The 27,904-nt window shown below is 36.8% G+C and overlaps 1 protein-coding gene and 1 long non-coding RNA gene across 2 annotated transcripts; both read left to right on the top strand.

Annotated features, from left to right (window-relative positions):
- Positions 1-44: 44 nt before the first annotated feature.
- On the top strand, positions 45-25,822 carry LOC135081823 (NGFI-A-binding protein homolog). The gene is made up of 4 exons (XM_063976601.1): positions 45-156; positions 22,175-22,276; positions 23,541-24,301; positions 25,676-25,822. Exons 1-4 carry the CDS (start codon positions 45-47, stop codon positions 25,820-25,822), a joined length of 1,122 nt encoding a protein of 373 aa, XP_063832671.1.
- LOC135081799 (uncharacterized) lies at positions 12,777-13,407 on the top strand. The gene is made up of 2 exons (XR_010259272.1): positions 12,777-12,987; positions 13,231-13,407. It is a non-coding gene; the product is annotated as an uncharacterized LOC135081799 (long non-coding RNA).
- Positions 25,823-27,904: the final 2,082 nt, after the last annotated feature.

Here is a 27,904-nt window from a genome sequence, read left to right as displayed (position 1 = left end):
AATTGGCGGGTGTCGGGTTGATGTGTGCGAGCGAGAGGGGCGATATGGAGAGCTCGGGCGAGGAAACGGGACGGAGCGCTCCCCCCGCGCCGCACGCCCCCGCCCCGCTGCCCAACGGGTCCAATAAGATCATCGGACGCAACGTGAATGGAACCAGTAAGTCACCTCATGAAATTTTAATGGGACTTTTGAAAAGTTTAATTTACTGTTGGCGCGCCTGCTGCGAGCTTTATTAATTAGGATTTCATTTATTAGAGGTGTGTGGGTACATAACATACCCAACTGTGTATCTATAGGTAGGTAAAAACTAGTTAAACATGCTCACTTTTGTAACTTTTGTAAACAAGTTTGCTTTCCGCCCGAACAGGATAAAATAAAGAAAATGAAAATTGGGTGTATTATTACCTATTAAAACCTTCAATAAGTAATTAAATAAATAAATAACAAATAAATAAATAATTAAAAAATAATCAATAAGTAATTAAATAATTAATGTGCACGTACGAATAACATTAGAAACTTCAGTCGTTTTCAAAGACGAACCTACTTAAAAATAACTCTACATTTTTTACATCCGTCCGTATACTTACTTACCTAGTTTCATTGATAGACTATGAATGGCTGAAAGTTTGTTTGCATCACACTAAAATTCGAACCCGTAACCACAGTGGGTGCGTATTCTGTTACGCAAACCACCAAGCCAGGCGGCCACCAATCATAAGGTAGAGCGCTTTAAAAGCTCTCAAAAGCTTTTATTTTAATTTTATTTAAATTTACTATTTACAAAACTGCCTGAAAAAATTATAGAAGATTTAATATCAGCAGTGCAATTTTATTAGGCATTTTAGTGTTTAAAAAATCGTCAGTCTAGCGTAGGTCATGGCTTTTCTCTCTCTTTTTTTTCCTTATTTGGCATTTTTTTCGCATTTGGCAAGTGCTGAGAAGAAGTTTCAGTAAGAAAACATTGTAGTTTCTTCAGCTGCCCCATTGAATCCGTCTTAATTGGATTTCCACATAATCCATTTGCTGCTCACCCCCCACAAAAAGGGATTCAAAGAACGCGGTGGGAACACCGCGTCGATTTGCGTTTTTGCGTACGCGCAGCTTTGTCTTGCGTTTTTGTCGCGCGACTGTCGCGTAGTCGTGCGCAGGGTTAGGCTGGTTTGAGAAGAGACCTAAGGTCTGCACAACAAAATATTATTATGTAGTGTAGTTATTAAAACATTATCAACAATCTTAAAATTCTAATGACTAATCTAGATTATATTTTGTAATTGGTCTAAATACTCGTATTGAAATTAAACAAATGAAAAGCCTCAATTTCGTCAAGTTTTGACAGACTTGAGCCTCTTAAGTATATTTGATTAACTGACACTCAACTTGATTCAAATTCAAAAATTATATTTTGATGTAACTAGGTATTCTGTAAATCTTTTTGAGTACGTAGATAAGTATTCTTTAGCCTGAAAAAGCTAAAACCATAAAACTCTACATAAAGTACAGAATTTCATTAAAATTTATTTATTATAGGTAAATGCCTATTTATTTTAGCAAATTGCCTTATAGTATGACCTAATGCGGGTAGAAATTAAATTCAATTACATACTTTCTTTTAAGTAATTACCTTTATTTTCGCCCGTATGCTTTTGCCTTCATTCAAAATGCAAAAGTTGGAAAATTACAACTTTTTACAAAACGGAGAAACAAACAACATGTGAACGTTAACAACCTACCTAAATAAGTAATTAGTAATTTAAAAAAATGGACCTACCTACATTTAAGAAGGTTATCACTATAGTTGTAGAGTAGTAACTCGTATACCATTATTTATTTATTTATAGGGTAACATTATAGGTACAATATTAATGTAATTTAAATTAGAATAATGTACAGATATGGCCCGGCCTCCTACTAGGTGGACCGACGATCTGGTAAAGGTCGCGGGAAGAGCCTGGATGCGGGCAGCGCAGGACCGTTCATTGTGGAAAACCTTGGGGGAGGCCTTTGTCCAGCAGTGGACGTCATTTGGCTGAAACGAACGAACGAACAGATATGGCAGAACGTCTAGGTAAAAACACTATTGTGTCTTATGTAGATATAATACATATAATAATGCGATTTTGCAATCATATTTTTTTTATCAACCACGAGGAAGCTCTTGGTCTGTATCTCACCTGATGGTAAGTGATGATCAGGCCGAAGGTGGAAGCGAGCTTCACCCGGAATCCTCAACCACGGAGGAATTGGCTATCTTACCTCTAACTGCCGGAACACAACAATGCTGTTAACATTGTTGCTATGGCGACAGACTTAGGTAAGATGCTGGTAGATAGCCAGGCGGACTTAGAACAAGCCCTACCAAACCGAATAGAAAAATCTGCCCCCACTGGGAATCGAAGCCGGGTCCTCTGCGTCTGAAGCAGGTGGTCTTACCACTAGATCACAAGGGCGGTTAAATGTCAAAACATCACGTTGATGTGCTGTCCACTTTACCCACATAGCTTATAAGTAGGTTTAAGGAAAAGGCTGTTATAAATACTTCACTAATTTAAAAAGGTACTTGCCAAATGAACAATATGGTCTCTATTAATTTCTTTCTATGACTACTGCGGTACATACAATGGTATCCTATACACCAGTAAAAACTTATGCACTATAAATGGAAGGCAAATTAATTTATTATACTGAGCTGTGTGCAAAAACTCCGTTACACGTCGAGGAAAAACCACGTAAATTATAAAAACAATAACAGCATAGATAAACTGTGTTAGTATCGTATTACTTAGGTGGTTTAGGTAGGTCAAATTCTTTCGACTTAAGACAAAAGTCGACTGAAACTTAAGCTTACATCAATTGAATCTATCAGAATCCTGAAATCTATTTTTAAGATTAGATTCTTAGTTGAGTGTCATTTTATTACAGGGCTAGGATGTCGCTAAAATGCAAGAAGTAAGGAATGGTATATTTTTTACTACATCTAGTCTAAGTAAAATTAATTGAGTATCAAGAACTTTTAGTTGCAGTATACAGCTGGACAGACAAGAGCATACTGTACAGTAAAAAATAACGCAAACAATGTTTAGAAATAAAAAATATGGAAAACAACACCATTCGCGTCATTTTCAACAATTCAAGCATCGAGATTTTACCGTCACCGTAAATAAAATAAAAACATTGGCGTGCGTAGATCGTGTAGAGTCCGCGTAATGTGTCTCTATGAACGATCCTTACTAATTAGATAAAATACCATCTTTGTACAATCCGTCATTCATTTAATGTCATTTTTAAGCAGTCACTAGTGAAGACGTTTGATGTAAACTCACTCTAAGCCCACTGAATAAAATCTTTGACTTTGACATTACTAGAAGTGCCCGACTCTATCAGCCTTCATAAACATCTAACATGCTTCAATCAAAGATGAATCGCATTTCTTGTCGATCTACCACGACGATCAAGCCCGTCCGTCTCGACTATTATTTCTCTGAAAGTATCAGTTCCCACAGTCGCAGTACACACCAGCAAAAACCTTGGCGTACGTAGATCGAGGAAAAACCGTGGAAATGCTGGAAAAACTGCGCTCACACGACGCAAAAACGCGCGGGGAGCCGCTCTCATACGTACCGGAGGCTTCTAAGACTAGAATACTACTAGACAAGCTGTTCAGAATAAAAATAGTGTCACCAGAAAAGATGAGTAGATTTCTAACTTGAAATAACGTAATCAAAATTGGATAAAAATTTGAAAAAGAGGAGCCTTGCAAAAGAGGCTTACATAAGTGACTAATGCCCGTTTTCACCATCAATCCCCAATTTTTAAGTGAACCCTATGATGGCAATTAACATGAATTTTGTTGATATAGGGGTCACTTAAAAATTAGGGATTGATGGTGAAAACGGGCATAAGTTTCTTGCGCTGCTTCTTCTCAGCACTGGCTCATTTATTGTCCCGAAACAGTACCTAGAACCCTTGTTAAAGTAATACCTGCCACATGTAAAAGCGTCTTTGAAAAGCGAAAGTATCCATAAAATAAAAATAACGTTTATAAATGACTTTTATAACGACGTTAACAAACCTGTTATTTTGTCAACTACAATATTCGTGGGCCTCGCGGCACATCTGCTCCTCTTGTTCGCTCATCATCAGGGTTTGTTCCCGCTGTCCTCCACCATTTATCCCCCACTGGTGGATATCGCATTTTTTCCTCGATTTCCGCCAATTGGGGACAATGCCAATGGTGGGAAAATGGAAATACAAACACGGACCATAGCAGTCCACTGTCAGACAAAGTATCTCCCAGTAGGCGCCATTTTACCCTGATCTAGCTTCTTTCAGCGACTATTTGCAAGTCAAGACTCTATCTACCTGGGATATGCTAATAATGCTACACTACGACTGAGTAGTGGTCAACACTCCTGAAATTTTTAACCTCAGGCAGTTACGATTGGGCAACTGGAAAATCAACTAGCTAAATGAATTTGTAAGCTTTGTGAGCTGTATAAGTGCTTGTCTAGTTGTATAGAAGTCTTAGCACCGAGTCTTTGTATCAAGTTTTTATGTTTGCCCGTTTCCAATCAACATTGATGCCACTTTTAGCAAAGAAAGTAAAGTTTTTGTAACGAATAATGTCCCTTATGAAGTGTTTCAGCCATGAAGCTATCGTTTGTAATAATTATTATACTTTTCCGACGTTTAACAGAGTTTTTATGGTCTTATTTATTACATAATTCCCATTTTTATGAAGCAAATTTTTACATACCTTTTTATTAATAAAGGTTAGCCAAGTGAAATCAAAGGTTTGCAGTTATTATTTCCTTATTGTGTAATTTTTAATTATATATCGAAAATCATCTGTCTTAGGTGGGTCTTGAACAAAGCTGATGCTCTATCGTTGCAAGATAGAATAGATTCCTTCTAGTTTTAAAGTAAATAAACATACATAGGTATAAATCTCTGAAAAATGTAAGAAAAATATTGTTAGATTGCTGCTCTACGTGTATTTTTTAGTGGTTATTAAACCCAAACACATATTACTAGTTAGTGTAATCGTTTCCTTTGATTTGATAAAGTATACAGGGTGTCCCAGAATGGGTGAATCAAACTGATAGGGAAGTTAGCTCTACTAATGTACTATCCCTAAAAAATATGAAAAAAAAAGCGCATAAGGACACAAACAATTTTTTTTTTAAAGTGAAAACAAATCAGCTTTGCCTAAGTATCTGGCTATAATTGCTGCGTTTGGAGTTTATTTGTACTTGTTTCTTACTAATATTAATTGTACTTGATCGCTTCGTTTATCTGTGAACAAACTTTTGAAAATAATGACTAGATTTCGAGTTTAGAGCACATTATTTAAAAAAAAAATCCGAACTCAATTATTTTTTTCATATTTTTAGGGATAGTACATTAGTAGAGCTACCTCCCCTATCAGTATGATTCACCCATTCTGGGACACCCTGTATAAAGTATACAATTAACAATAGCCTCAATACAAAAACTGTTTCTTTTAGCGCCACAACTGCACATAACTCGTACTTTCTCAGCTCATTTGCAAGTTTTCAGACATAAAGTATGATTTCCCGCCATTTTTATAGTTCCTTTCAAACAAAGGAGGTGTATGTAAAATAGATGCATTTTTATGCGGTTGGTAAAAACGGACGCCGTATATAATAACTAATGATACGTGTAACGGTGTGTGGATATTAAAAAAATAAGTCAAGTGCGAGTCGGAATCGCGCAAGAAGGGTTCCGTATGGACGCTTTTGTTGTATGGGAGCTTAATTTAAAGAGAACATGCAACTATATCTGTGAATATTTCAAGCGTCTACATGTTTCCGATATTAAAACGAAACGGCGAAAATCACATTTGTTGTTCAATGAAATATTTATTTTATTTGTTTTTATTTTAGTATTTATTTATTATTTTAGTTATAGCGACTAGAAATACATAATCAATCTATAATCAACTGCCTAGCTATCATGGTTCATGAGATACAGCCTACTCCTAGTGACATAGAGAGAGTCGGACAGTGGAGTTTGAGTAATAATGTCCCATTTTTACCCTTTGGGCACGGAACCCTAAGAAATGAGGTCAATAGTGAGGAGGTAGTGAAAGGGGTTCTGTACGTTATAAATAAACATATCCAGATCTTTAGAGATAAAATAAATATGATATAAGAAATTCCTGATTATCCTATCATTCGATCAACCAATTACGTTGGGCATAATTTAAAGCTGTACGAAGATGTACGGAATTTTATTTGATCAGGTATAGGTATTTATTATTTTCATTTTATTTCACTGATTATTCGTATGATAATGAGATAATTGCTGTGTGAATAATGTCTTACAAAAGTAATGTTCTTTTAATATTCATAAAGTTTTTTTGAAAAGTTATTTTTAAAAGCTTCCTAATAACACAAACCCAAACATCTGCAATACCTATATTATGTTACTAGCTGACCCTTTGCGTGTGTGATATTGTTTATCAAACATGTCACTTTTTGTTGTTGTTGTACAACAAACATGTTGTCGAGATGTTTAAACATGTTTAAACACAGGTCAAGACTTTCTTTGGACTTGGAGATTCGGTTTTCAGGAGAAAGGCAAGAGCTCTCCTGAAAATGTCACATTATGAAAATGTAAAATAAGTTCGTATTTACTTCCAGTTCAGTTATTGGGATTATTTATTATGTGTAGTTATTGGTATTTGTTCCTAGTGTAAGGACTTTGCTGGCTTGAATCAACCTGATTCTGTGATTTCTAGAGCACATAGAGTTGGCCAATTTACCTATGACGACTGTTCTAAAGTCTACACTTAGCTTTGACTCCAGTTGTGCCAAAATAAGAGTGTGTGGAACTTCTTTTCACCTGTTAGTAGGATTTGTTGCTAGTGCAGGACATTGCTGGCTTGAATCAACCTGATTCCGTGATTCGCACGTAACAGTTGGCCAATTTACGTATGACAACTGCTCTTAGACCCTAACACTTAGCTTGACTCCAGTTGTTCCAAAACAAGATGTGTAATAAACTTTGCAGGTCTGTTAAGATAGGCAAGGTAAAGGTCGGAAGACGTAGTGTGGGTAGGCCCTCCACTAGGTGAACCGACAATCTGGTGAAAGTCGCAGGAAGAACCTGGATGCGGGCAACACAGGACCAGTCGTTCTGGAAATCCTTGGGGGAGGCCCTTGTCCAGCAGTGGACGTCATTTGGCTGAAACGTATAAAGGAACGAAGATGGGGAAGGTTTTTAGATCAGCAATAGCTGCTTACTGGCCCCCAAACATAGCTTAAGAATAAACCCCGCGGCGGTACGAATCTGCATATTATGGAGATTCCCGCCGTCTCCGCGTCTGCTTTATAAACATATAAACATTATGTTTTATCGTTTTTCTCAAATCTGAAGTAAACGGAGGTCCAAGCATCAAGTGCTATTTGAATATCGTGAATGTATAAGTGAATGTTTGTGAAAATAAATTATAAATTAAATAATTGGTGGGGCACAAACTTTGCCCTTTATGGGGTCGAATCCACGACTGAGCTTTAAGTACTTACTAGTTACTTGATTGATTTAACCGTATAATTATGATGAGCAGCTCCATGTTTTACGTTGGTCCTATGAGGAGACCAAGGATCCTTATTATCACAAAAAGCTTAGGTTGAGTTTGCACCACCTAACTTTGACCGTCGTCGTTTCAGCCGAAAGACGTCCACTGCTGGACAAAGGCCTCCCCCAAGGATTTCCACAAAGACCGGTCCTGCGCCGCTTGCATCCAGGTACTTCCCGAGTAAACTTTGACCGTAACTTAAACGATAACCGGTGTTTTTTGTATGGATTTTGACAGATTTTTGACGTTTGTCAAAGTTTTAAAGTAAGATGGTGCAACCCTGCCTTAAAGTTCCAAAGTTTAAAAATCATACAGGGTTCTTTTTATTGTACCTACTCTACTTATTTCTGAAAAAAATATTTATCACTTAAGAAGTAGATACTTTTTAAAGTATTTATTTACACTTTTAAGAAGCTGTTAAAATGACAGTTGGCACTAATTCCCGCCACTACAAGACAGTTAAAATAAAAAGGTTTTTTTCCGTCTCTCCCCCGCTGCGCTGTACAAAGAGCACGATTCAATTCAAATAGAGAACGCGGTTACGCAAAGATGCGTTCGAAAACTTCGTCGTCTTTTTTCTTTTTTCCCTCCATTCATCCTTTCTGGAGTTGGCTTATTTAACAATGCCGTGTGTGAGTATGCAAATTGTCTTTGATTGTCTAACGCACGCTCCTTTCGGCCTGTTGCGTCCACAGACAAAACGGAGTGACGCATCTGTCATCTTTGATATTAAAACGGTCCGTTCACCACATTCGGAACACACAATAATGACTATTTTTTGCCCCGACTCCGTCTGCAGGCGATGAAGTAACTTTTTTACTAATGAAATATCTCTAAGGAATGGAGTCAGTTTTTCAGGCGATCGCCTCTCGTCTCGATAATGCCCGCTGAATTTTCATGAGTGCAATATTTATCGTGTTGACGCCATTACTGTGAGCCACCGTCCTTTCCATACCCTTTGTGAATGACAAAAACTGTCGCCGCAGCGCGAATATACCTTTATCGTATCGGTGTTTTTTTACTGTTGTTAATTCCTCAGATAATGACTGGAGTCAAATGACCGGGCGGCAATAAGAAACTGGGGGAATTTCAGCGATGCCCGCGCAGTCTTTTAAGCGTGTTTTTTGCGCGGGCAAGTCGGTCGGCGGCGGCCAGAGTTTTTTGCGGCTCCCGATGAAAACCGTAATGGCATTTTATCGTGCATAAGAGCGGAGGGAATCATTAATTATTTATAATAAGCGGCTAGCGCCGAATCGACGCCATGTTTGTTTTCGGCCAGTTCTACGATTTTTTTCGCGGCATTTTCGCGGCAGTGTGCAGCTCTGATTGGCCAGTTTTTGTGGTGTCTGAAAGTAGGTTGTAAACGATCATTAACACAAATGTGCAATGGCGACGGGCGGAGTAAAAAGCAATGTGACAAACGAGTCATTATGTGTTAAAACGCATGATCTCAGATTCTGTGCCGGCTGCGTACGCGCTACATGATGTATTTATTTTATTGGGTGCGCTGTAATGTTGCCACGCTTTTAGTATGTAGGCAGTGTGAGAGCAATGGTACGCCTGAAAAAAGCTTCAGAAACCCTTTTAATTTTACAAAGTTATTTTAACTTTTACTGCTATCAACCAAAGAATCGTACACAATGATGACAAATGTAGCATCTCATAACAAAAACTTACTTGCCTGAAAGCCTGAAACTGAAACCTATAGAAATTAATTCATCCAAACAACTATCTACAAACTATGAAAAAACTATATTAAGCTTTGTTTCATTTAACAAGAAAATGTGTTTTTAAGTTTTCTTAGAAGTAGAGACACGTTAGCATTAATTAACCCATAATTAGACATTTATAAACAAGACTTTTTTCGTACACAGTAGCCATCATAATGGGATGACACTATACATTGTTGAAGCAATTAAGCACTTGTACGGGCTAATAACCGCACATAAAACTGTACATTTCTTACTTGACCTATTTTAAATTTAGCTAAGTTAGCTTTACGTCATTGCTCGTCACTATGCATTAAAATATAAGTGAATTCATTAAATCACTTCAGTGTCCCATAGCGAATCCTTAATGTATGGTTTACTACCGCTACAACCTATGAGAACGACTTACATACGATGCCACATAGACTAAGAGCTAGTGAACGCCAGACCTACGTCATTTTATAAAAGCTGAAAGTTTGTCAGCGCATGCTCCCAATATAGGATATAATGTTGGTGAATTTTATTATGAATTTTGGGTCATCGTGGCTTTGGCAGCTACCCTAAAAAAACTGTCTGGCTGGCGTTTACTAGCTCTTAGTCTAACAGTCTTATTTAGTCGTTCGTAAAATGTAGAGACGCGCGATCTTTTCCATTATACACAGCGTTGCTATTTATAGAGACAACCTGTCAAATATCTATTTATATTTCAGTTTTTACACTTAATGAGTAATGGACACAAATACTCACAATTATGCGACATTAGTGCAAGCATTCGCGTTTTTGTCGCGCGTTCGCGAGCGTTACAAAAAAACGACATCGACCGTTGACATAATATTGTCGACAATATTCGCTTTTTAAAAAGTCTACGTTAGCATCCAGTGCTATGTAGGCCATCAATATTGATAAGTTTTTGACAATAAATGGTATTTTGCGAAAATAGAAACGCATTTATGATGAACAAGGTGTACAAGAGTGACAATTTTATGATTATTCATACGTTTTTGTTTTATGCGTATACGCATAGGTGTTGTGGCAACGCGCGCTTGACATTTTGATGACAGCCGTGGCTTACGTCAATGTCACAGGTTTGATAATGCAGAGTGCAGTACCGTCCATATAAAAATACAATCAAATACATACTTAAATTTAACAGTCTAATGATTAATCATCAGAAAGCTTTTATTTTTTTAAACTTTAGCCTTTTTAATTCCGCAAATAAAATTCTTAATAACAAAATATTTTTCAGCTTTACTTTCTAACAAATCTTTTAAGTTTATCTGCGCATTCTATTTTAGCCAAAAGTCTTCAAAGACTATTTTTATTAGCATTAGAAGTTGTATGTAACAATTTGACTAGTATTATTAACCCTAAACGATTTCTTAACCGACTTATGGTCAGTCAAAAATCTGAATATCAACCCTTCATCGCCCAAGAAATGGACAACGCGATCTAATCTCCACTTACAGCTGCCGGGCAGATGTTTGACTCATTGATTTTCCATATTAAACTCTACTCCAAAGAAAGAAGATTCAGTTTCGAATAACAAAAAGTATGATTCCATTTGGGATACAAGCCAATTTGAAAAGATAAAAGTTGTAACTCATAAGTGTGGGGGTTAAAGTCGATTTTAAAACCATAGTTCCCTTTTGAATTTTTCGAAGTTGATTTTTTAAATGTTTCTATCGGTTTTAAGAAAAGTTTACTTAAACTTTATTTCGATAGATGTCGAGACGACATTTGTAAGTTTTTTGATGTTATTGGTAAAGGTCAATGACCTCGGCTGATGTTTTATTGAATTTGATATTATTGTGATTGATTGTTTACTTAAAGGGGCAAGTGTTGAAAACTGTGAAATCTAAACGCCTGATTCTTTTGTTAAGAGAAAATATTATGACTTCATTAGAGTTATTTTACCGAGATGTCAGTGAAACAGAAGGTTAAATAAAAGGTTAAAAGGTTCCATAAAATAAGTACAGTAAGTCCATACAGTTTATAATAATACCTATGATAAAAAAACTGTGTGTCAAGATCATACGACCCTTAAAAATAACAGTGACCCAGTTCTCTACATTTCCTTCAAGGGCAGTCTACTTTGCAAAATAATTATGCGACGTTTTGCCTTAACAGATTGCAGGCAGAAAAATAATTTTACCCTATTATTTTTAAACAAAATACAATCAAGGTATCGACAACTGTCATTTGACCTCAATGTTAACACATTGATAAAAAGAACACATTTTAAAAAGTATTCCACGTTCGAATTTCGACTCTACCATTAAAAGTTTAAGAAAAAGGTACTTTTTGATGGACAACGTTGGAGTTTGTAAAAAGTTTAATGACAGGATATGAACCGTGACTCGGGCGTATTGTTTGTTTAAAAAAGCCAGTAAAAACCCTTTGACGGTCATTGTTTAGGCTTTCTTTTGGGTATTAAGGTCAATAAAGTTTATTAGTGCTGGCAGTTGTTTTAGTGTCGTTGATGATTAATCGATTTTCAAAAATGTAGAGTCTGTCGTCAAAAGATATAATTGATGATTATTTTTGAATGACCAATATCTCGCTTTAATGTATGATGGTCACAAAAAAGACGCTAGCCAAAATCAATTGATTTTGAACAATAACAATAAATTTATAGGAAACACTGAGGCGAAAGGGTTACTTTCAATTTCTTCCCTAATTAATTAACGCTCGCAACACATGTTTAGACATGTACTATTTGTCACGCTTTCTCTATCCCAAAAACCATAAAATACATTAGTCAACATCTTTAACAACCCTTTACCACCTGTCGAATTAAAAAAATAAACAAAAAAGTAAAACGTCAGTTGCTTTCCCGCCTTTTCGACCACAGAGATTTGTTTTATTTCTTTTTAATTGTCGACTTGGATCATTGCGGATGAGCGGCATCCTTTTTTTGGAGGTTTAACTGATTTTGATGGCCAACGAATCGGAAGTAACATGTGTTCTTTCGAATCATCATTATTTTTAATGTATTGATAAAACTTTTTACTGGTGTTCAAAAAATAATTGTCGACTGTTCACCTACTGATACCTAAGTATCAGTCCTTTAGTATTGAGTAACAGTTTTAAGATATAAGTTACTGTTTTATGACGTCAAAAAAAAAATGAAGTGCAGTCAGTCAAAACAAATAATAGTTACTTAAACCAGATTTTTTACTATTTTTCATTTCTTTTTTTGAATACGCACCTGTAGCAAGGGAGTGTGGAGGGCTGAGTGTGAGGGCCAAAGAAAAAATGCTAGAAAAAGCACACTAATGATTCAATCGTGAGAATCTCGGTGCATGGCATGGGAGAGGTTTTTTGCCGTGTTTCTTGAGTATCAAAAGGAAATAATAAATACTATTGAGGTTTTATTGACGTTAGTAACGCATTTAATAAGGAATTTAATGATTAATTTCTAGAAGAACTTTTTTAAACATTTCTTTTATGTTTTCACTACATAGGTAGGGTCAAGGAGGCAACAGTGACTCGGTCGGCTACAGTGGCTCAGTCATGTTTCGACCTGAAGGCATAGGAATATATATTTGTCTCTTTTACCGATTCAAAGGTCTTGGTACCCGAACACGTTTAAACCAGTTTGCTCGCCGGTCAAGTGCCGTGCGGAAGGGTGAGGGAATGTTTTTTGTTTTCGCGCCTACTAAATTACATTCTAAGGTGAGTTTCGATTGTTTTCATATCTTTGTTTGTTGCTATAGGTAATAGCCGTTATATTTATCGGATAGTAGGTCTTGTATCAATTGTCTTTAATCCGAATTTTGACTAATTTGTTTTACATCTTGGTTTTTTTGATCAAATATTTACAAAATGGCGTAGAAGTACACAGTGACTCAATTTTAATACTTTATACGAATTCAATATTTTTATAACTTTAAATCGAATTTTGTTTTTTATTTACAGAATGCCACGGAAAAAAACCGACAGAAAAATAGGGAAGAAATAAATAACGAAGAGATTGAGATGACTTAAGATCTTATAGGTAGCAATAAAAGTACTAAGAGTCGTGTTGAATTGTTGATTATAATAAGAATAGCTTGTGCAGTTTTGTTATTATTTCTAATAAAAAACTACGCGGAATGGGCATTTTCTTTTCATATAAATACTGCCGTACCACGTTAATACTGTGTACCACGGTAGTGAGTCAGTGTGTACACCTAGTAGTCCACAGTGGCTCAATTATCATTTTTTTGTTTTAGGTTCCTACTTTGACATAAGTAGTAAATAATGTAGAATCATGAGTGCTCAGTTACAGTTCAATAGTGCATCTAAAATGTGAGCAAATTTTAGGCCAATATTAAAGCGATATCTATTTTTATTAAGCTTCGAAAAAAAAGTGAGTCACTGTTGCCTCCCTGACCCTAGGTGTGCCAATATTAATTTAACAAGTGACGACTCTATGTAAGTAAATTATTGTTTATGTCTTTTTCCATTCCATCCAACTTTTGTAATGAAAATAAAGTAAAAAATAATATATGTCAAGACATCCGTGAATATTTGTTAATAAAAGTCTATTAAAAAGAAGTAAAGTGGTCAAAATTACTTTACACGCTATAAAACCATTCAATTTAATTTTACGCACCTTGTCTTTAATCTGGATAATCTCCTATCGGAAACTATTTATATTCAAACGAAGCAATAACTTTTTTGACCCTCACAACTGGCCAGTCGCCCCCATTCCGGTCTTTTTTGCTCGACCTCTTTACACTCTCGATTTTTTATCTATGCCGTGTTTGACGTTCTCACGGAAGAGGCTGAATGGACGCAGTGTCAGACTAGGACTTTTTTAAGAAAAAAACACGGAAGGGTTGAATTAAAATTATTATAGTGTCTGTGGGAATGAATGACCCCTGATGTTATGATTTTTTAGCATCCGGTAAGATGTAATGAGAGGATGTGGACAGACAAAAGTATTCGTTTACATTGACTGGACCACGAGTGTAGGGTTACTTAGATGAAGGTGCTAGGGGAGATTTGAAGGGTTAAATTGTCTCAATGGACGTCTAGCCGCGTTATGGGAACCGTTGAATGTATTAAATGTTGTTAATTACTTTACGAGTAGGTATGTCCGGTATCACTTTGTGTTAAACAAAGGAAAAAGTTTCAATCTGTGTCATGAATGTTGTTTGTTAGGCAATACGTATTTGGTAAACGTGTCGTTTAGTTGACGAAGATGCAGTGTTTTGATTTTTGTGTACCTCTAGTAAGTGTAACAAGTAATTATTTTATTTAAATAACAAAAAAATTACAAATATAGTCAGTTTGATATAGTTGAAAATGACAGAACATTAACTGGAGTTGATTCAGTTAATCTTTTGCTTTTTCTTAATATGCTTGGATATTTTACACTGAAACAATAAAGGCTTCTAAACTGGCTTGCGTTTAAGTAAACCGAAAACTTTACTTTTAACAAAAGCATGATTTTTATTTATATTCAAGTTATTAAAAATAAGTTAAAAAACCTCAGACAACGGTGAAACAATTTAAATCATTAATAATTTGCTATAATGTTATGCATAGAAAAGTACCTCATTACATTTTCTATCAGACCCACTGCTCCACATTCGCGGGCACGCCACGGCCGGGGTCGCGCGGACCCGAGTACCGAACCCGCGCAAACAAACACGGGAAGGGTTAACTACCGCTCACTGACAGATGGCCGGCGCAGGGCTGGCCTTTGCGTTAAACGGTTAAACTCGCAACGGTAGGAGTGGATAAGGAGTCATAAAATGATAAGATAACAATAGCCGAGTCATAAAAGAAGTTAAGTATATTTATTTTGACTATTAAGTAGAAAGTATAGGACTCTATTATTGATATTAGACTTTCTTGGTTCAAATAAAATAATAACCTAAACAGCCACACACTCTATGCCAATCTAATCCTATCTAACACTTCGTACATAGGAACAGGAATTCGTACCACCTACACATTATGATTTTTTATACAATTTTCCTGAAAATAAGCTATTATAACAATTCTGATGAATATTATGGGATAATTGACTTCACAACCTTTTGTGCAAAATTCATATTTTAAGATTTTAGGCAACCTATATTCGCGCCAACCCTACCACACCAATTTGTGCCCCACAGTCGGGGGTGGTCAAAAACTGGCAATGCATTTTTTTCTCCCCATTTTTTGAACCAAAAAATTGAAAAAGCGTAGGTGAGGTGCTAACCATCGCTGCCACAGGTATCAATTATGCAGTATTAAAATAGGAACATGTGTAAATTAGATAGCGCCCCAAGCAAATTGTGGCTTTTCAATTTTGTTGTCAGAATAATTTCAAATGATTGATTTTTTTAAATTAACCCTTTTTCCAGTATTGAAACTTGAAAATGGTAAAAGTAAAAAATGCGTTTAAAACTTGACCAGACAGAAAAAAGTTAGACATTATTTAGGACCAATAGAAAAATCTTTTAAGACTTCCAAAAATAAGAAACGAAAGTAAAATAATAAGAAGACAATGCAAAATTGGAGAACTTGAAAAATGGAATTAGAAAATGTTTCAGATTAGTAAATATAGGCTAATAGGTAAGTAAGGCTAATAACAACGAAATCACACCTATATGATGTAAAGATACCAATGGCTAGCACATTTTCTAAAGTTTTAATCTTTTCATCATGAAAATGCGAGTATGTGTTGAAAATAAGAAGTTAGACAATAACAACAACCGGTGCTTTTTGTATGGAGTTTGACAGATTGACGTTTGTCAAAATTAAAGTAAGATGGCGCAACTCAGCCTTAATAATCCCAAAAAAATTTTTGGGATATCCAAAAGCTTACAAGAGCTTCACCAAGGTGCTAAATGGTAACCGTAGCCGCGTGCGCATATCAATTATACTAATTAAGTATGGCGCCACCAGTTCAAACATTGCGGGGTGTACGGTATTGACCGACTTCGAAAAAGGAGGAATGTGTATTTTTTAAATTTTTATTGTTTGAGTCATGGGCAAACGCTGTAGTTTCATGGTAGAGCCAATGAGGGCTATCGTTTTAGCGCTCACCAGTTGGCGCCACTGTAGAGTAAGGTCCTGTCACTTGCTAGTAGCGAAGACAGTGGCGCCGGCTGGTGAGCGCGAAAGTGGTAGGAGGACTATCGCATTTGCGCTCATCAAGATGGCGCCACTGTAGAGTAAGGTCCTGTCAATCGCCAGGGGTGCCAACTGTTAAGTATAAAAACGATAGCCCTCATTACTATTGCATGTATTGAAACTCGTTAATAGTCTCTACTATTTTGCGAAGTGGTAGGAAACGTGACATGATTAACTTTCCTACTTCATAGATTTAAAATTTCAAAATCACATTTGTAATTATCTTTAAAGACGATGTAGAGACAAAACTCACATGAATGAAATACAAAAAGAATTTGTGGTTCAAGTTTAAAATAAAATGGGAACTTACGAAAACAATGTTTACAATGATTGCCAAAAAATAATAGGTTCGGGTCGGGAGCGCACAAAAAAAGTAGGTTTTGCTAAAATCGCGCGGCGACCCAACGGATTCAGACTAAAAGTTTAGTTACGTTTTTTATAAAAAGAGGAAAACGTTTTTGTCCAATTCATAATTATGATTTAATAGTATCAACGACGCTATAAAACCTTAAATATCATCATTGGTCAAGAAATGGTCAAAGGTTGGCCTTTGTTATTAGGCAACTACTCAAATATCCAAAATAATTTTTAACTCATCGAAGTTATAAAAACCTGGCTGTAATTATCCAGAAAAAAACTAAATTAAAACTCTCAAAAAATAATCAAACGCCCAATCTTAACCTGTGGCAAAAACCGAAAAAACACATGTCTGCTCTAATTTCTTTATTATGTTTGATTAACCCTTCAAACGCCGCGTAATTACAACAGATGCATTTTGATTAATTAGTCAAAAACCCTTTGGGTCAGCGCCATCCACCTGCCCACGATTCACTTTCGATTACAAAAAACAGGGCAAGTGTAGTCTTGTAGAGATTTAGAGTTAAGAGTTCCGTACAATCAGATCTCTGTGAACTCTGTCAATTCGTGACGTAAAAACAACCGTAAAAATACTTATACAAAGGTCAACTTGAGGAGAATGCCGAATGATATTAAGTTCGCCTTATGTTCTGTGATGTGATTAAGTTTTAAATAAATAAAATACCCTCCATTTATTATAAATTTGTTTAATAATTACCTAGTGCTTGTGCACATTTTTATTGATATTATCTAACTGCCAAATGCCCATAAGAAAGATTTAGAATTTTCATATTACCCATGTAACTTAGGTTTTTTAGGTATTTTTGGATATAAAAATGCCTTTACTTTTTTCAATTTACAAAATAACAGCAACATAAAGAAATAAAATCAAAGCACGCTCAGCTAACTCGTACCTAACGATTTCCAACGTCTCTACCTATCTCCAAAAGGCACCCAATGATTTTTTCGGGTTAATCTCATATGTAAATCGGCCAGTCATTGTCTTTTCGGAGTTTTCGGCGGAAGTCATGTGGCCACGGTTTTTGTTCACTTTCATTATACTCGTCGGAGATCATTAGACAAAGGGAGATGCAGCTTGAGATCTTGTTCGGATCATTTAATAGTCAATTGTAGATTCACACTTCGGCAATCACTAGAAACGTAGGTATCAAAAAATGATTTGGTCATTGTGATTCATAAATTATTTATTAATAATCTATAAGCTCCACCTGGTTAATATCTAGTTAATTTTTAACAGTTATTTAAAAAAATTCAATTGTCTTTAGAATGTACGCTTAAGCGATTGCAATTTCTACTATTCTACCATGGCGATAGTAGAAATTGCATGGCTAACGTAGGACTAATTCCGTTTTATGGAAGGAGTTAATTCTTTGAGACGTGTAATTGTAAAAAAATAATTATTAATGACTGACTCTATTACCAAAATGTGACTCTACCAAAATACTTTCTCAAAGAAAAAAAAACTCAATAAAAAACAATACCCTTAATGCATTAGCATACACAAACTTTTTTCTTGAGCTAAGACGTTCTGGCACGAATTTCGCACGGATGCGACCATCAAAAAAATAAACTTAAAAAACTCTTTCTAGTTAGCACGCAACCTGTACAATGAATCTATTAATATTCATAAACCAAGACACATTACGCATATCAATCACTGTATGCAAGTGTTAAAAAATACGCGATCGCATGCAAGATCACATCCCCATCTTTGTTTTCTATGGCTGCACTATCATTAGCGCCTTTGCTTTAGGAGCTTCTTTTATTCAAATTTCGAAATCCGAACGCTTGACAAAGACTTGTTTTTGTTTATCGGCTAAAGAAATTAGGTTTTATTCAAATGGGGCATAGACAAGGCAGGTAGGGGAGTTTTTGTTCTTTTTGCGTCGCGTCTTGGCATAGGCGGGCTAATTACAATCGTATGTTGAATTAGTTGCGATTTTCACACGGAGCGGAATGCACGTGTGTTTGCCGCAGCGGTAAGTGAGTAGGTAATTACCACGATGTTTGTTATGGAAATTACATTTTACCAAAGGATAGATAGATGTAACTGTAGAGGCGTTTTAGGCTTATTTTTCCATTTGGGTAGTTTTTAGTCCTTCTACTACAAATTAAGATTATTTTTAGAAAAAATAAAAAATAATCTGGTTCAAAAATGTTTTTTTTTATAAATTGCACACATTTCATATTTGAAAAGTATGTTTTTACAACCTTTTGTAGGTACACAAACCCTAAAGTTAACGAGATATTATACCTACCTAAATAGCAAATTATGCCTACCTACCTAAATAAGAAATAAGGGATCTGATTTCAGTAAAAACGATTTTTGAAAAAATATTACATCAATCAGAGGTTAAAAAACATAGCTTGTGTTTAATGAATAATATCAGTTTACAAGAGTCGCTTATAAAGATAGCATTCTCACAATGAAGTATTGACATTAAAAGAAACCAGTCCATGATAGGACAGGTCCCCAATATTTCATTATGTAGCTAGAAACTACTTTTATTTAAAATATCGTTTATTATTATTAAACATCGATTCTAATTGCGTTTTTTTCCTATTCTAAATCTTTTTTTGATACTCTTTTCTCCAAGAAACCGTGAGACACGCATAAAATTAAAAACAATAATAAGTTAAGTATGCAAATGTGATACGTGACCACGTTTTTTATGATAAAAAAGAAAGAAAAAAACAATAGTCTGCCCGGTCGCACCCCTTCGCAGTTAAAGGAACGTAATTTGCATACGCTGCTGTGGCGATTTTTTTATCGCACACAGATTATGCAAAGCGGTTTTTTGGACATCGCAAAGCGCGAAAGACTTTTTTTTTCTAAAAAAAAGTTGAGAGTGATCAAGAAAAAATGTTCTCATGACGCTCCGCTTTTTTTGACAAGACATTGAAAGGGTTAAGATATTTTTCTAATAATTATTCTTTCATGAGAACCTAAACATGTTTTATGGATAGATGTTTACCTAATAAGCAATGATTACACTCATGTTAAGCTCATTAGTTAATGAGCTTAATTACGTTATTAATATTAATAAAGAAATTCTTATTAATTGTTCAATTATCGTACTTGTATGTTTAATTATTTATTTACTCAGCAGTTTTTTTCTGTCTGCCCTAGTGGAGACGGGTGTTCTTTATTGAGTTTCTTAATTTTATTAAAGTTATTATTTGAGAATTCATGTAAATATCACTTTAAATATAAAAACTGGCTGCAATGGTTCAATAAATATTCATTGAATTAATATTAAACAAACAAATGCTTTTTTTGGTAATGAAATGCTTAACACGCAATGTGTATGTAAACGGAACTGAATACAAAAATAATTATGTAAGCTGCACACAAAAATTATAAATAAACTACATAACCTTTTCAATTTTTTGTTGCATGTAAACTTTTTTTACCTGCTCCAGGGGTGGAGTCGCGACCCACCCTATTTTTTCTAGAACTAATAATATCTATCGGAGGGTGGCAACAATTTTTTTCGTGTCATGGCGTCGGTCGATATTTTTCCCGCCAAGACAGCTCGCGCGTTTGTTTCGAACAAAGACTTGAACCCTTTATGTAAAGCATTATTCATCTATTTTTTCGTCCGGTAACGGTTGGCGCGATTCTTTTCGGTAATGACTGGGGTGGAATGAAAGGGTTGTTTTTTATACGCGCCTCCTCACGCGATTTGGTGCAGCGAAATCGGTCGGCGCACGCAAAATTTTGAGTTTGGAAGCTTGATAATTTTGAATGCTAACGGGATTAGGGCCTTGGAATAGGTTTTGAGGTCCTGCCTCACCTATAAACATATTGAGTATTGAGTATTGAGTATAATTTATGGCATTTAATGCGGCTAAAAGTTGGTTACCTATAATCTTATGAATGGTTTTTAAAGTCAAGATTTTAATAAGTGGTTTCCTTTAATAGCGCATAACCAAAGCTGATTCCGTGGCTTGATTGAAAGTAATATTTCCGCAAAGACATTCAACGTTTTAAGATAGATACTTATAAGAAAATATATTCTAAAACGCAGAATATGACGTCAAAACATAACACGAAAATAATTTTGGTAGAGACGCTCAAAATATATGTATAATAACCTACCTCTACCTAGGGAGGGATCAAATCTAAAACCTGAGATTCGATATCCATTAACAGTTTACATATACATACATACCTACCTACTTTATTTACTAAACTACAAACCCGCGGTGGTGATGTTAAATCCTAAGTTATTAGTTATTACTGTAAAGCTTAATAAATCCGTGTGAGTTACTCGAATCGAAACTCATCCACGCTCACAATCTTTCGCGTATAAAATTATTATTAGAGTAATTATTCAAAAAGCCACCTGGATGCAAAAAAGTTTTTTGTCGCATAATCGGTTCATTTATCCAGTAATTGCTTGTAAGTAAAGCATTTTATGTTTTTAACGACTCCGAACAAAACTTTAGCGGGCAATCTTATTAACACGGCTATTATACAGAATGACATACACGCTTGTAAATCTTAAAATTTCTCGCCCATCACCATATTTTAACGCATTTTATCGATAATTTGACGGATGCGCTGCCTTCACGTATTGAGCAATTCCAGCAGCATGAATATTTTTCTTTAACATTTGGAGAATTGACGAAACTAAGGCTGGGTTGCACCATCTTACTTTGACTGTAACAAACGTCAAAAATCTGTCAAACTCCATACAAAATGCATCGGTTATCGTCATAGTTACCGTTAAAGTTAGGTGGTGCAACTGAGCCTTAGACTAAAACAAGTTCTCGAATAGAGATCATCATCATCTCAGCCATAGGAAGTCCACTGCTGAACATAGGCCTCCCCCAATGCTTTCCATGTTGCCCGGTTGGTAGCAGCCTGCGTCTAACGCCTTCCTGCTACATTATGATGTCGTCGGTCCACCTTGTGGGTGGACGTCCTTCGAATAGAGACCACTGCAAATAATATTGTGTAGGGCGCTACTCTACTCAACGGTCAAACGCCTTTAAAAATGTAAAAGAGGACGCTTCTCTTACGTCCAGTAGGCTACCATTAGATATGCCATATGAAAATGATGAATGTATACGTTTAATACAATGGATAACGGAGTAGGTACTTATTGGTGGTACCAATTTGTTAACTCCAGAAAAGAACTCCTAAACGAAACGGCGAAAACTCATCGAGTTTGTTTTTGGCCTTTTAGTGCAGTAATTAAAAGCGTGTTTTTAGTTTTTGAAACTATTATTTTTTCTATTCCTAAATACTCAAGACACAAAGTTTTCTATTCCAGTTTCTAAAATCCCCTGGCCATCCTAAATACAATAAAGCAGAAGAACCTATCTATATTCAAGATACTACATTGGTATACTTCTGTTCCAGTGGTGGTGACGTCGGCCCCAGCCAACGAGGCCGAGCTTCAGCTGTACCGCGTGATGCAGCGCGCCAGTTTGCTGGCCTACTACGACACGCTGCTCGAAATGGGTAAGTTTATTTCTTAAACTAAACTAACACCCACATTACAGTGAGGTCTCACATTGCACGTGGACGCATAGGCTCCCAAAAACGTATTCATAGACAATACTTTGAGTGACGGAGTGACACAGAGCTCTACGTGCGTTCGACTTGGCATAGCGTTGCTGCTTCATTTAAGCAAGCATCGTTTGTGAATAAGGGTGTAAAACTGTTTAGCTAGGTAAAGTAAGGTCCAATAAGTTCGCAAACGATCTTTACATGGGAATTTACGAGCGATCCGTTAGATCAATTGATTATCTCATCAGTTAGCTACTTACGCATATTGATACGTGAATTTGAAGTATTATGCTTCGTAACCTACAGTATAAAAATCTTTGCCAGGAGATCTCCGTAACTCCACGCAACTTATCTTTTTTACGAATCTCATCCATAGCCCAAATTGCCTTTCATAGGTACAGAATCTGGCATAAGAACTGAAATCCCTAATCAAATCGTGATCACGCGAAACCATCTTGTAGGAACGCCAGAAAAAACGCTTTCTCATCGCTCGGGATGTCCAAAAAACACATTTCCATACGTACAGTCTACCACAATAAGAATCTTATAATCTTTTTCATATCTCAACGGTCACAAAGCCGAAGAAAGTAATCTTCCTCTTGTCGCTAACTGTACTAATAAAAAGCCCGCGCGAGCAAACGTCATGCAAATGTCTTTTTTTAATGTTTTACTTTTAATTCCTTCAATTACCTCCGTGGAAGGGTTTGGCCGGGCCGCGCGTCTTTTGTTTTTTTTCTCTCGGCCCCTTCGCAAAATGGTCACGTTGGATATTAGCATATTCGCCTAAATTATTATCGAGTGTGTATCTGTATTTTTTCTAAGCATCACACGTTTTTGTGGTGAACAATGATAAACCTGCCTTGCAAGATAGTTTTGCATATTAATATGATGGGATTAGGTTTTTTCTAGCTTGAGAAAGTTAGGTTTGAAAGCAAAGAAAGAGACTAACGAGCTTTGTTTTTTGTGACATCGCATTTGAATTATCTTTGTAATGGAAGAAAATAATGACGTATCATTGTGTGATGAATACGAAATAAGTATTTCGAGGGAAAGAGTCGTGCAATTAATCTTATTATTGCTGTCTCGTTAGTAGTTAAAATTGTCTAGTAACTGGGCGTTATAGTTAGTTATACTCCAAAAACTTTATCATTTTGAGTAATGGTTCCTATTAACGTCCGAGTATGATAGACAATAATTAGATAATTGCTTTTTTTAGGTGGGGACGACGTCCAACAGCTGTGTGACGCCGGCGAGGAGGAGTTCTTGGAGATCATGGCTCTAGTGGGCATGGCCTCCAAGCCGCTCCACGTCAGGCGCCTCCAGAAGGCCCTCCAGGAGTGGGTCAACAACCCCGCCCTCTTCCAAATACCCATCGTCCCGAACCTCTGTCCCGCAGAAAACCCCTTCATCCAGTGCAACCAAAGATTACTCAACATACCCCCTTCAATACCCAACGTTTTACCCAGAACTGTAGCGTCACCAGATAATAATAGACCAATGTATAGTCCGTCTCCTGGGGCTCCAGAGAACAGCTGCGGTTCGAACGCGTCAGGTCCCAACGCAAGTCCAGTCCACCAAACGAATACCTTCACCAAAATAGTCCTTCCAACCTCCCCCGCGCCTGCTACTCCTATAACCACTACAGCATCCAGGTCCTTCTCCCCTCAAAGTGCGTGTCCACCAGCGTCTGCAGGCTCTAGTCCCAGCTCCGTCACATCCCCAGTGCAGTTAACGCCAGTTTTATTAGACGTTCATGTACAGAAGTTGGCGGGTGCGGCCGAAAAGTTGAGCAAACATTTGCCCCAACTGGAACCCAAGCCACAGAACACAAAAAAGAAGATGTGCAAAGACCTGGAGCTGGTGATGATGATGCCAGAGTCAGATCCAAGGCGAATGGAGGAGATCAGGAAGTACGCGGCGATATATGGCAGATTCGACTGCAAGAGGAAGCCAGAGAAACCTTTGACGCTTCACGAGGTACGATTACTTGTGTTCATTCTTAAAATAAAGAGTTATTTTTAATGATGTAAGTCAATAATGATGATTTATTGTGCTTGGCGATGCGTGGTTGGGTTCTAACTTTTTGCGTAAACTATTTATAGTCCTGATAGAAATACGTTTGAAATCATAATTAAAATTGATAATCTAAGAAAAAAGTGCTGGTACTTAGGTTTAGTCGAAGCATGATATCTTCCCATTTATCACTTGAATTCTAATGTTATATTTTATTTGAAAAGTGTGCAAATTATGTTTGATTAATTTTTTTGTGATTCAACATGGGCCGATTTCCAATTTGATTTATTTTCAAAAATGACAATAATTCATTTCTATTGCTGTTATTTCCTATTATTACTGTAAAGTTACATATTATACTTGGATTTAAACATTTATTTTCTGCAAATACTTGCTTTTATAAAGCGGTTTTACTCGAAAATAAAAATATTAATGGGCCAGTACTGAGAGAAGCAGCGCAAGAAACTCAGTCACTAGGACAAAAACCTGGAAAAGGGTAGAATAAACGCGTTTCGAATGTAGACGTTTGGACAAACATAGGTAGTGTTTGACGTCCAACTTTTCGATGCCCGGAAGAAATATTTGACAGAGGTTAACGCGTACCGGAAAACGCAGCGTGAGACGTCCACCCAAAAGGTGGATCGACATCATAAAGGTAGCGGGAAGGCGCTGGACGCAGGTTGCTCCCAACCGGGTAATATGGAAAGCATTGGGGGAGGCCTATGTTCAGCAGTGGACGTCCTATGGCTGAGATGATGATGATGATGAAAGGAGATCAGGTTTCGGCAAAACAGGACATCCCTTTATTATTGAATCCCCCATTCTTCTAACCTTCACTGGTTGAGTTTCTCACGAACAACATGGCTACACGGGAGTTGCAGTTGTGGGAATAGTCCCGTTAATACCTCGCTGAGTAAAACTCATAAAACTAGTTTATTTAGGCAAGTAGGCTTTTGATCAGTATGGGCATGTATGGGAGTACGCACACTACGCCGATTCGATTTGGCCGACTAAATAGTTGAATGCGATTCCCAACTGCGTTCCAACTAAAGTATCGTCCAACTATCGATAGCTTGATCAGTATGGCGTTCCTCTACGTGCGCACACTGGCTGATTTTTATTAACCCTACCACTGCTTCAGCACAAGAAATGGGCCAGTGCTGAGAAGAAGCAGCGCAAGAAACTCAGTCACTATTGTCATCATCATCATCATCATCATTTCAGCCACAGGACGTCCACTGCTGAACATAGGCCTCCCCCAATGACTTCCACATCGCACGGTTGGTAGCGGCCTGCATCCAGCGCCAACTATTGTCTAGTCTCCATCAATCCTTCCAGGTGATGGTGAACGAGGCAGCCGCGCAGATCTGCCGCTGCGTGCCAGCGCTGCTGACGCGGCGCGACGAGCTGTTCCCGCTGGCCCGGCAACTCGTGCGCAGGGCTGGCCTACACTACTCGAAACACGGGTCAGTATCAGGGGCGTAGCCTTCGCCATATCTGCCGTATTAATTAATGTTTTTTTGAAGATTATTGTATTGCACAAATTACTAATAGTCACGTTAGCCCGTCGTACTAAGCTAAATATACCCGCGTTCCTCGGATCTCGAGTCGGCCAGTCTGACCCCTTCACCGTTCGGCTATCATGGCTATGAGTTCCGTAGTTTTGGAGCCTAGGTAGGTATTCATAAAGCCATTGTATTCATTAGGCAACATTTGTTAATAAACTGTTTATGACTTGTGTGAAACAAGTTTACCATAAACACAGGTCTCTGAAACTTGGCCGTCCACACTTGCTCTCCACTCATAGCGGGGAGGACGGCGTCATGTATCATAAACAATGTTTCATAACCTATGTTTATGTACTGTTTATAAACTGTTTACAGAGATGATGAAACATTGTTTATGAACATGTTACGTACGCCTAATCTATGAAGATCGCTGCATCGACGCTGACCCAGTTTACCCAAATCAACATTGCAACTGCACTATGGACCGCGAGGAGCAGCATCAGCAAAATGCGCCTCTCATGACGACAGCGGCGACGTTTCGTTAATTTTACTAATTATTTTATAATCATATTCGTTTCATACTTCGAGACGGTATCACTAGGCTAGGCTAATTTTAGTTTAATTGTAATTTCTTTCTTTTAAATTAAATTTAATTAAATAAAGTTTGCTTTTTCTTGGAACCTCCGGTTGCAGCTAACGAAATTAACAGTTTATAAACAGTGTTTATCAACAAATGTTGCCTAATGAATACATGGCTTTACACACATAAACGAACAATCAAATTCAGTATCAGGGGCGTAGCCTTTGCCGTATCTGCCGCATCAATAGGGCCGGAATACAGGGGCTCTTGTGCCATAGTTTTTGTAATTAGGCTGAGTATCTGCTTAGAGAATTTCTATAAAATTTTGCCATGACTTTTTTTGGATGAAAAGAGCACATTGATATAATAGCTTTTTTAGATGGGACTCCTAACTAATCTTGGTAGAGGAAGGGCTAATCTAAGGTACGCTACGCCACTGGTCAGTAAGTAAATAACTAGCTGACCCGACGAACTTTGTACCGCCTATGTTCATCAGATATACTTACCTAATGTAGGATTTTTAAGGGTGAAATAATTTTTAAAATCGGTCCAGTAGTTTCAAACTTATTAATACTTAGTAGGTAGGTACCTAATACTTTTTAGAATAGCCTCATACATAAACAACAGTGTTTGAATTTATTGATATTGTCTACAATTGATTTTGCATCACATAAGAGCGTTTTCTTTAAAACCATATTAATAAACATTTTACACGTTGGTAACAGTTTAATTTTTTTTTACAAAATTATGTATTTTATACGCACTTGTAAACCAAAAACTTCCAAGTCACTAATTCTCGAACCACTAAACCATGCGTTAATATTTTCAACACAGTAATAATATTTATTTGTAACCTTTCAATAGGTAACCATAAATGTAATACGAGTATACTTCCATTAATTATAAATCTTTCTCCATTCAAAACACGTCACGAAACTCCCCCAAAAATAAATGTCCATTTAATCTAGTAATGAAACCTTCCCCTATATTAAACGCTCGTTTAATCGAAGGAGGTAAGCAATAGCGTTATGAACGCGCCCTCATCCCTCCGCGACCCTCCCTGCAGAATCTAAAATGGAGGCCAGTTCATAACCTCTACAACCTAGACTACGTTTCGCGTCGAGTGAAAATTTATTCCAGAAAATTTTCGCCAACGATGTGCTTAGATTTTCGCGACAAAATCATCGTTGAAACGTTTCTCGTGTTACAAAACGTTTTTCGAAGTGGATAGAGTGTGGTAAAAAGCTATATTTGAACGAATTTGTGAATTATAACCATGGCGAGGGCCCAGTTCAAGCAAACCTACATCCATGGCATCAAAACGGAGCCTTTATGCCCGCAGATTCGCAAGTAGGTGATAGCCTAATGCAAAAAAAGTACCTATTTATAGACTTCAGTGTTTTTGTAGATTCTCCCAACTCACAAACAAAAGGTTTGTGTTTGTTTCCAAATACTGAAATTTTTATTCGCGTGGTTTAG

Source organism: Ostrinia nubilalis, chromosome 20, assembly GCF_963855985.1.
Source record: "Ostrinia nubilalis chromosome 20, ilOstNubi1.1, whole genome shotgun sequence".
Classification (NCBI taxonomy): Eukaryota; Metazoa; Arthropoda; class Insecta; order Lepidoptera; family Crambidae; genus Ostrinia; species Ostrinia nubilalis.
The sequence above is the reverse complement of the archived record's forward strand: the minus strand, read 5'-3'. Positions and strand labels throughout refer to the sequence as shown.

Excerpts from the sequence above, each read along its gene's own strand:
- LOC135081823 (XM_063976601.1), top strand. The coding sequence starts at position 45 with ATGGAGAGCTCGGGCGAGGAAACGGGACGGAGCGCTCCCCCCGCGCCG. Across the intron at positions 22,277-23,540 it reads CGACACGCTGCTCGAAATGG|GTGGGGACGACGTCCAACAG; the intron begins GTAAGTTTATTT and ends TGCTTTTTTTAG. Across the intron at positions 24,302-25,675 it reads AACCTTTGACGCTTCACGAG|GTGATGGTGAACGAGGCAGC; the intron begins GTACGATTACTT and ends CAATCCTTCCAG.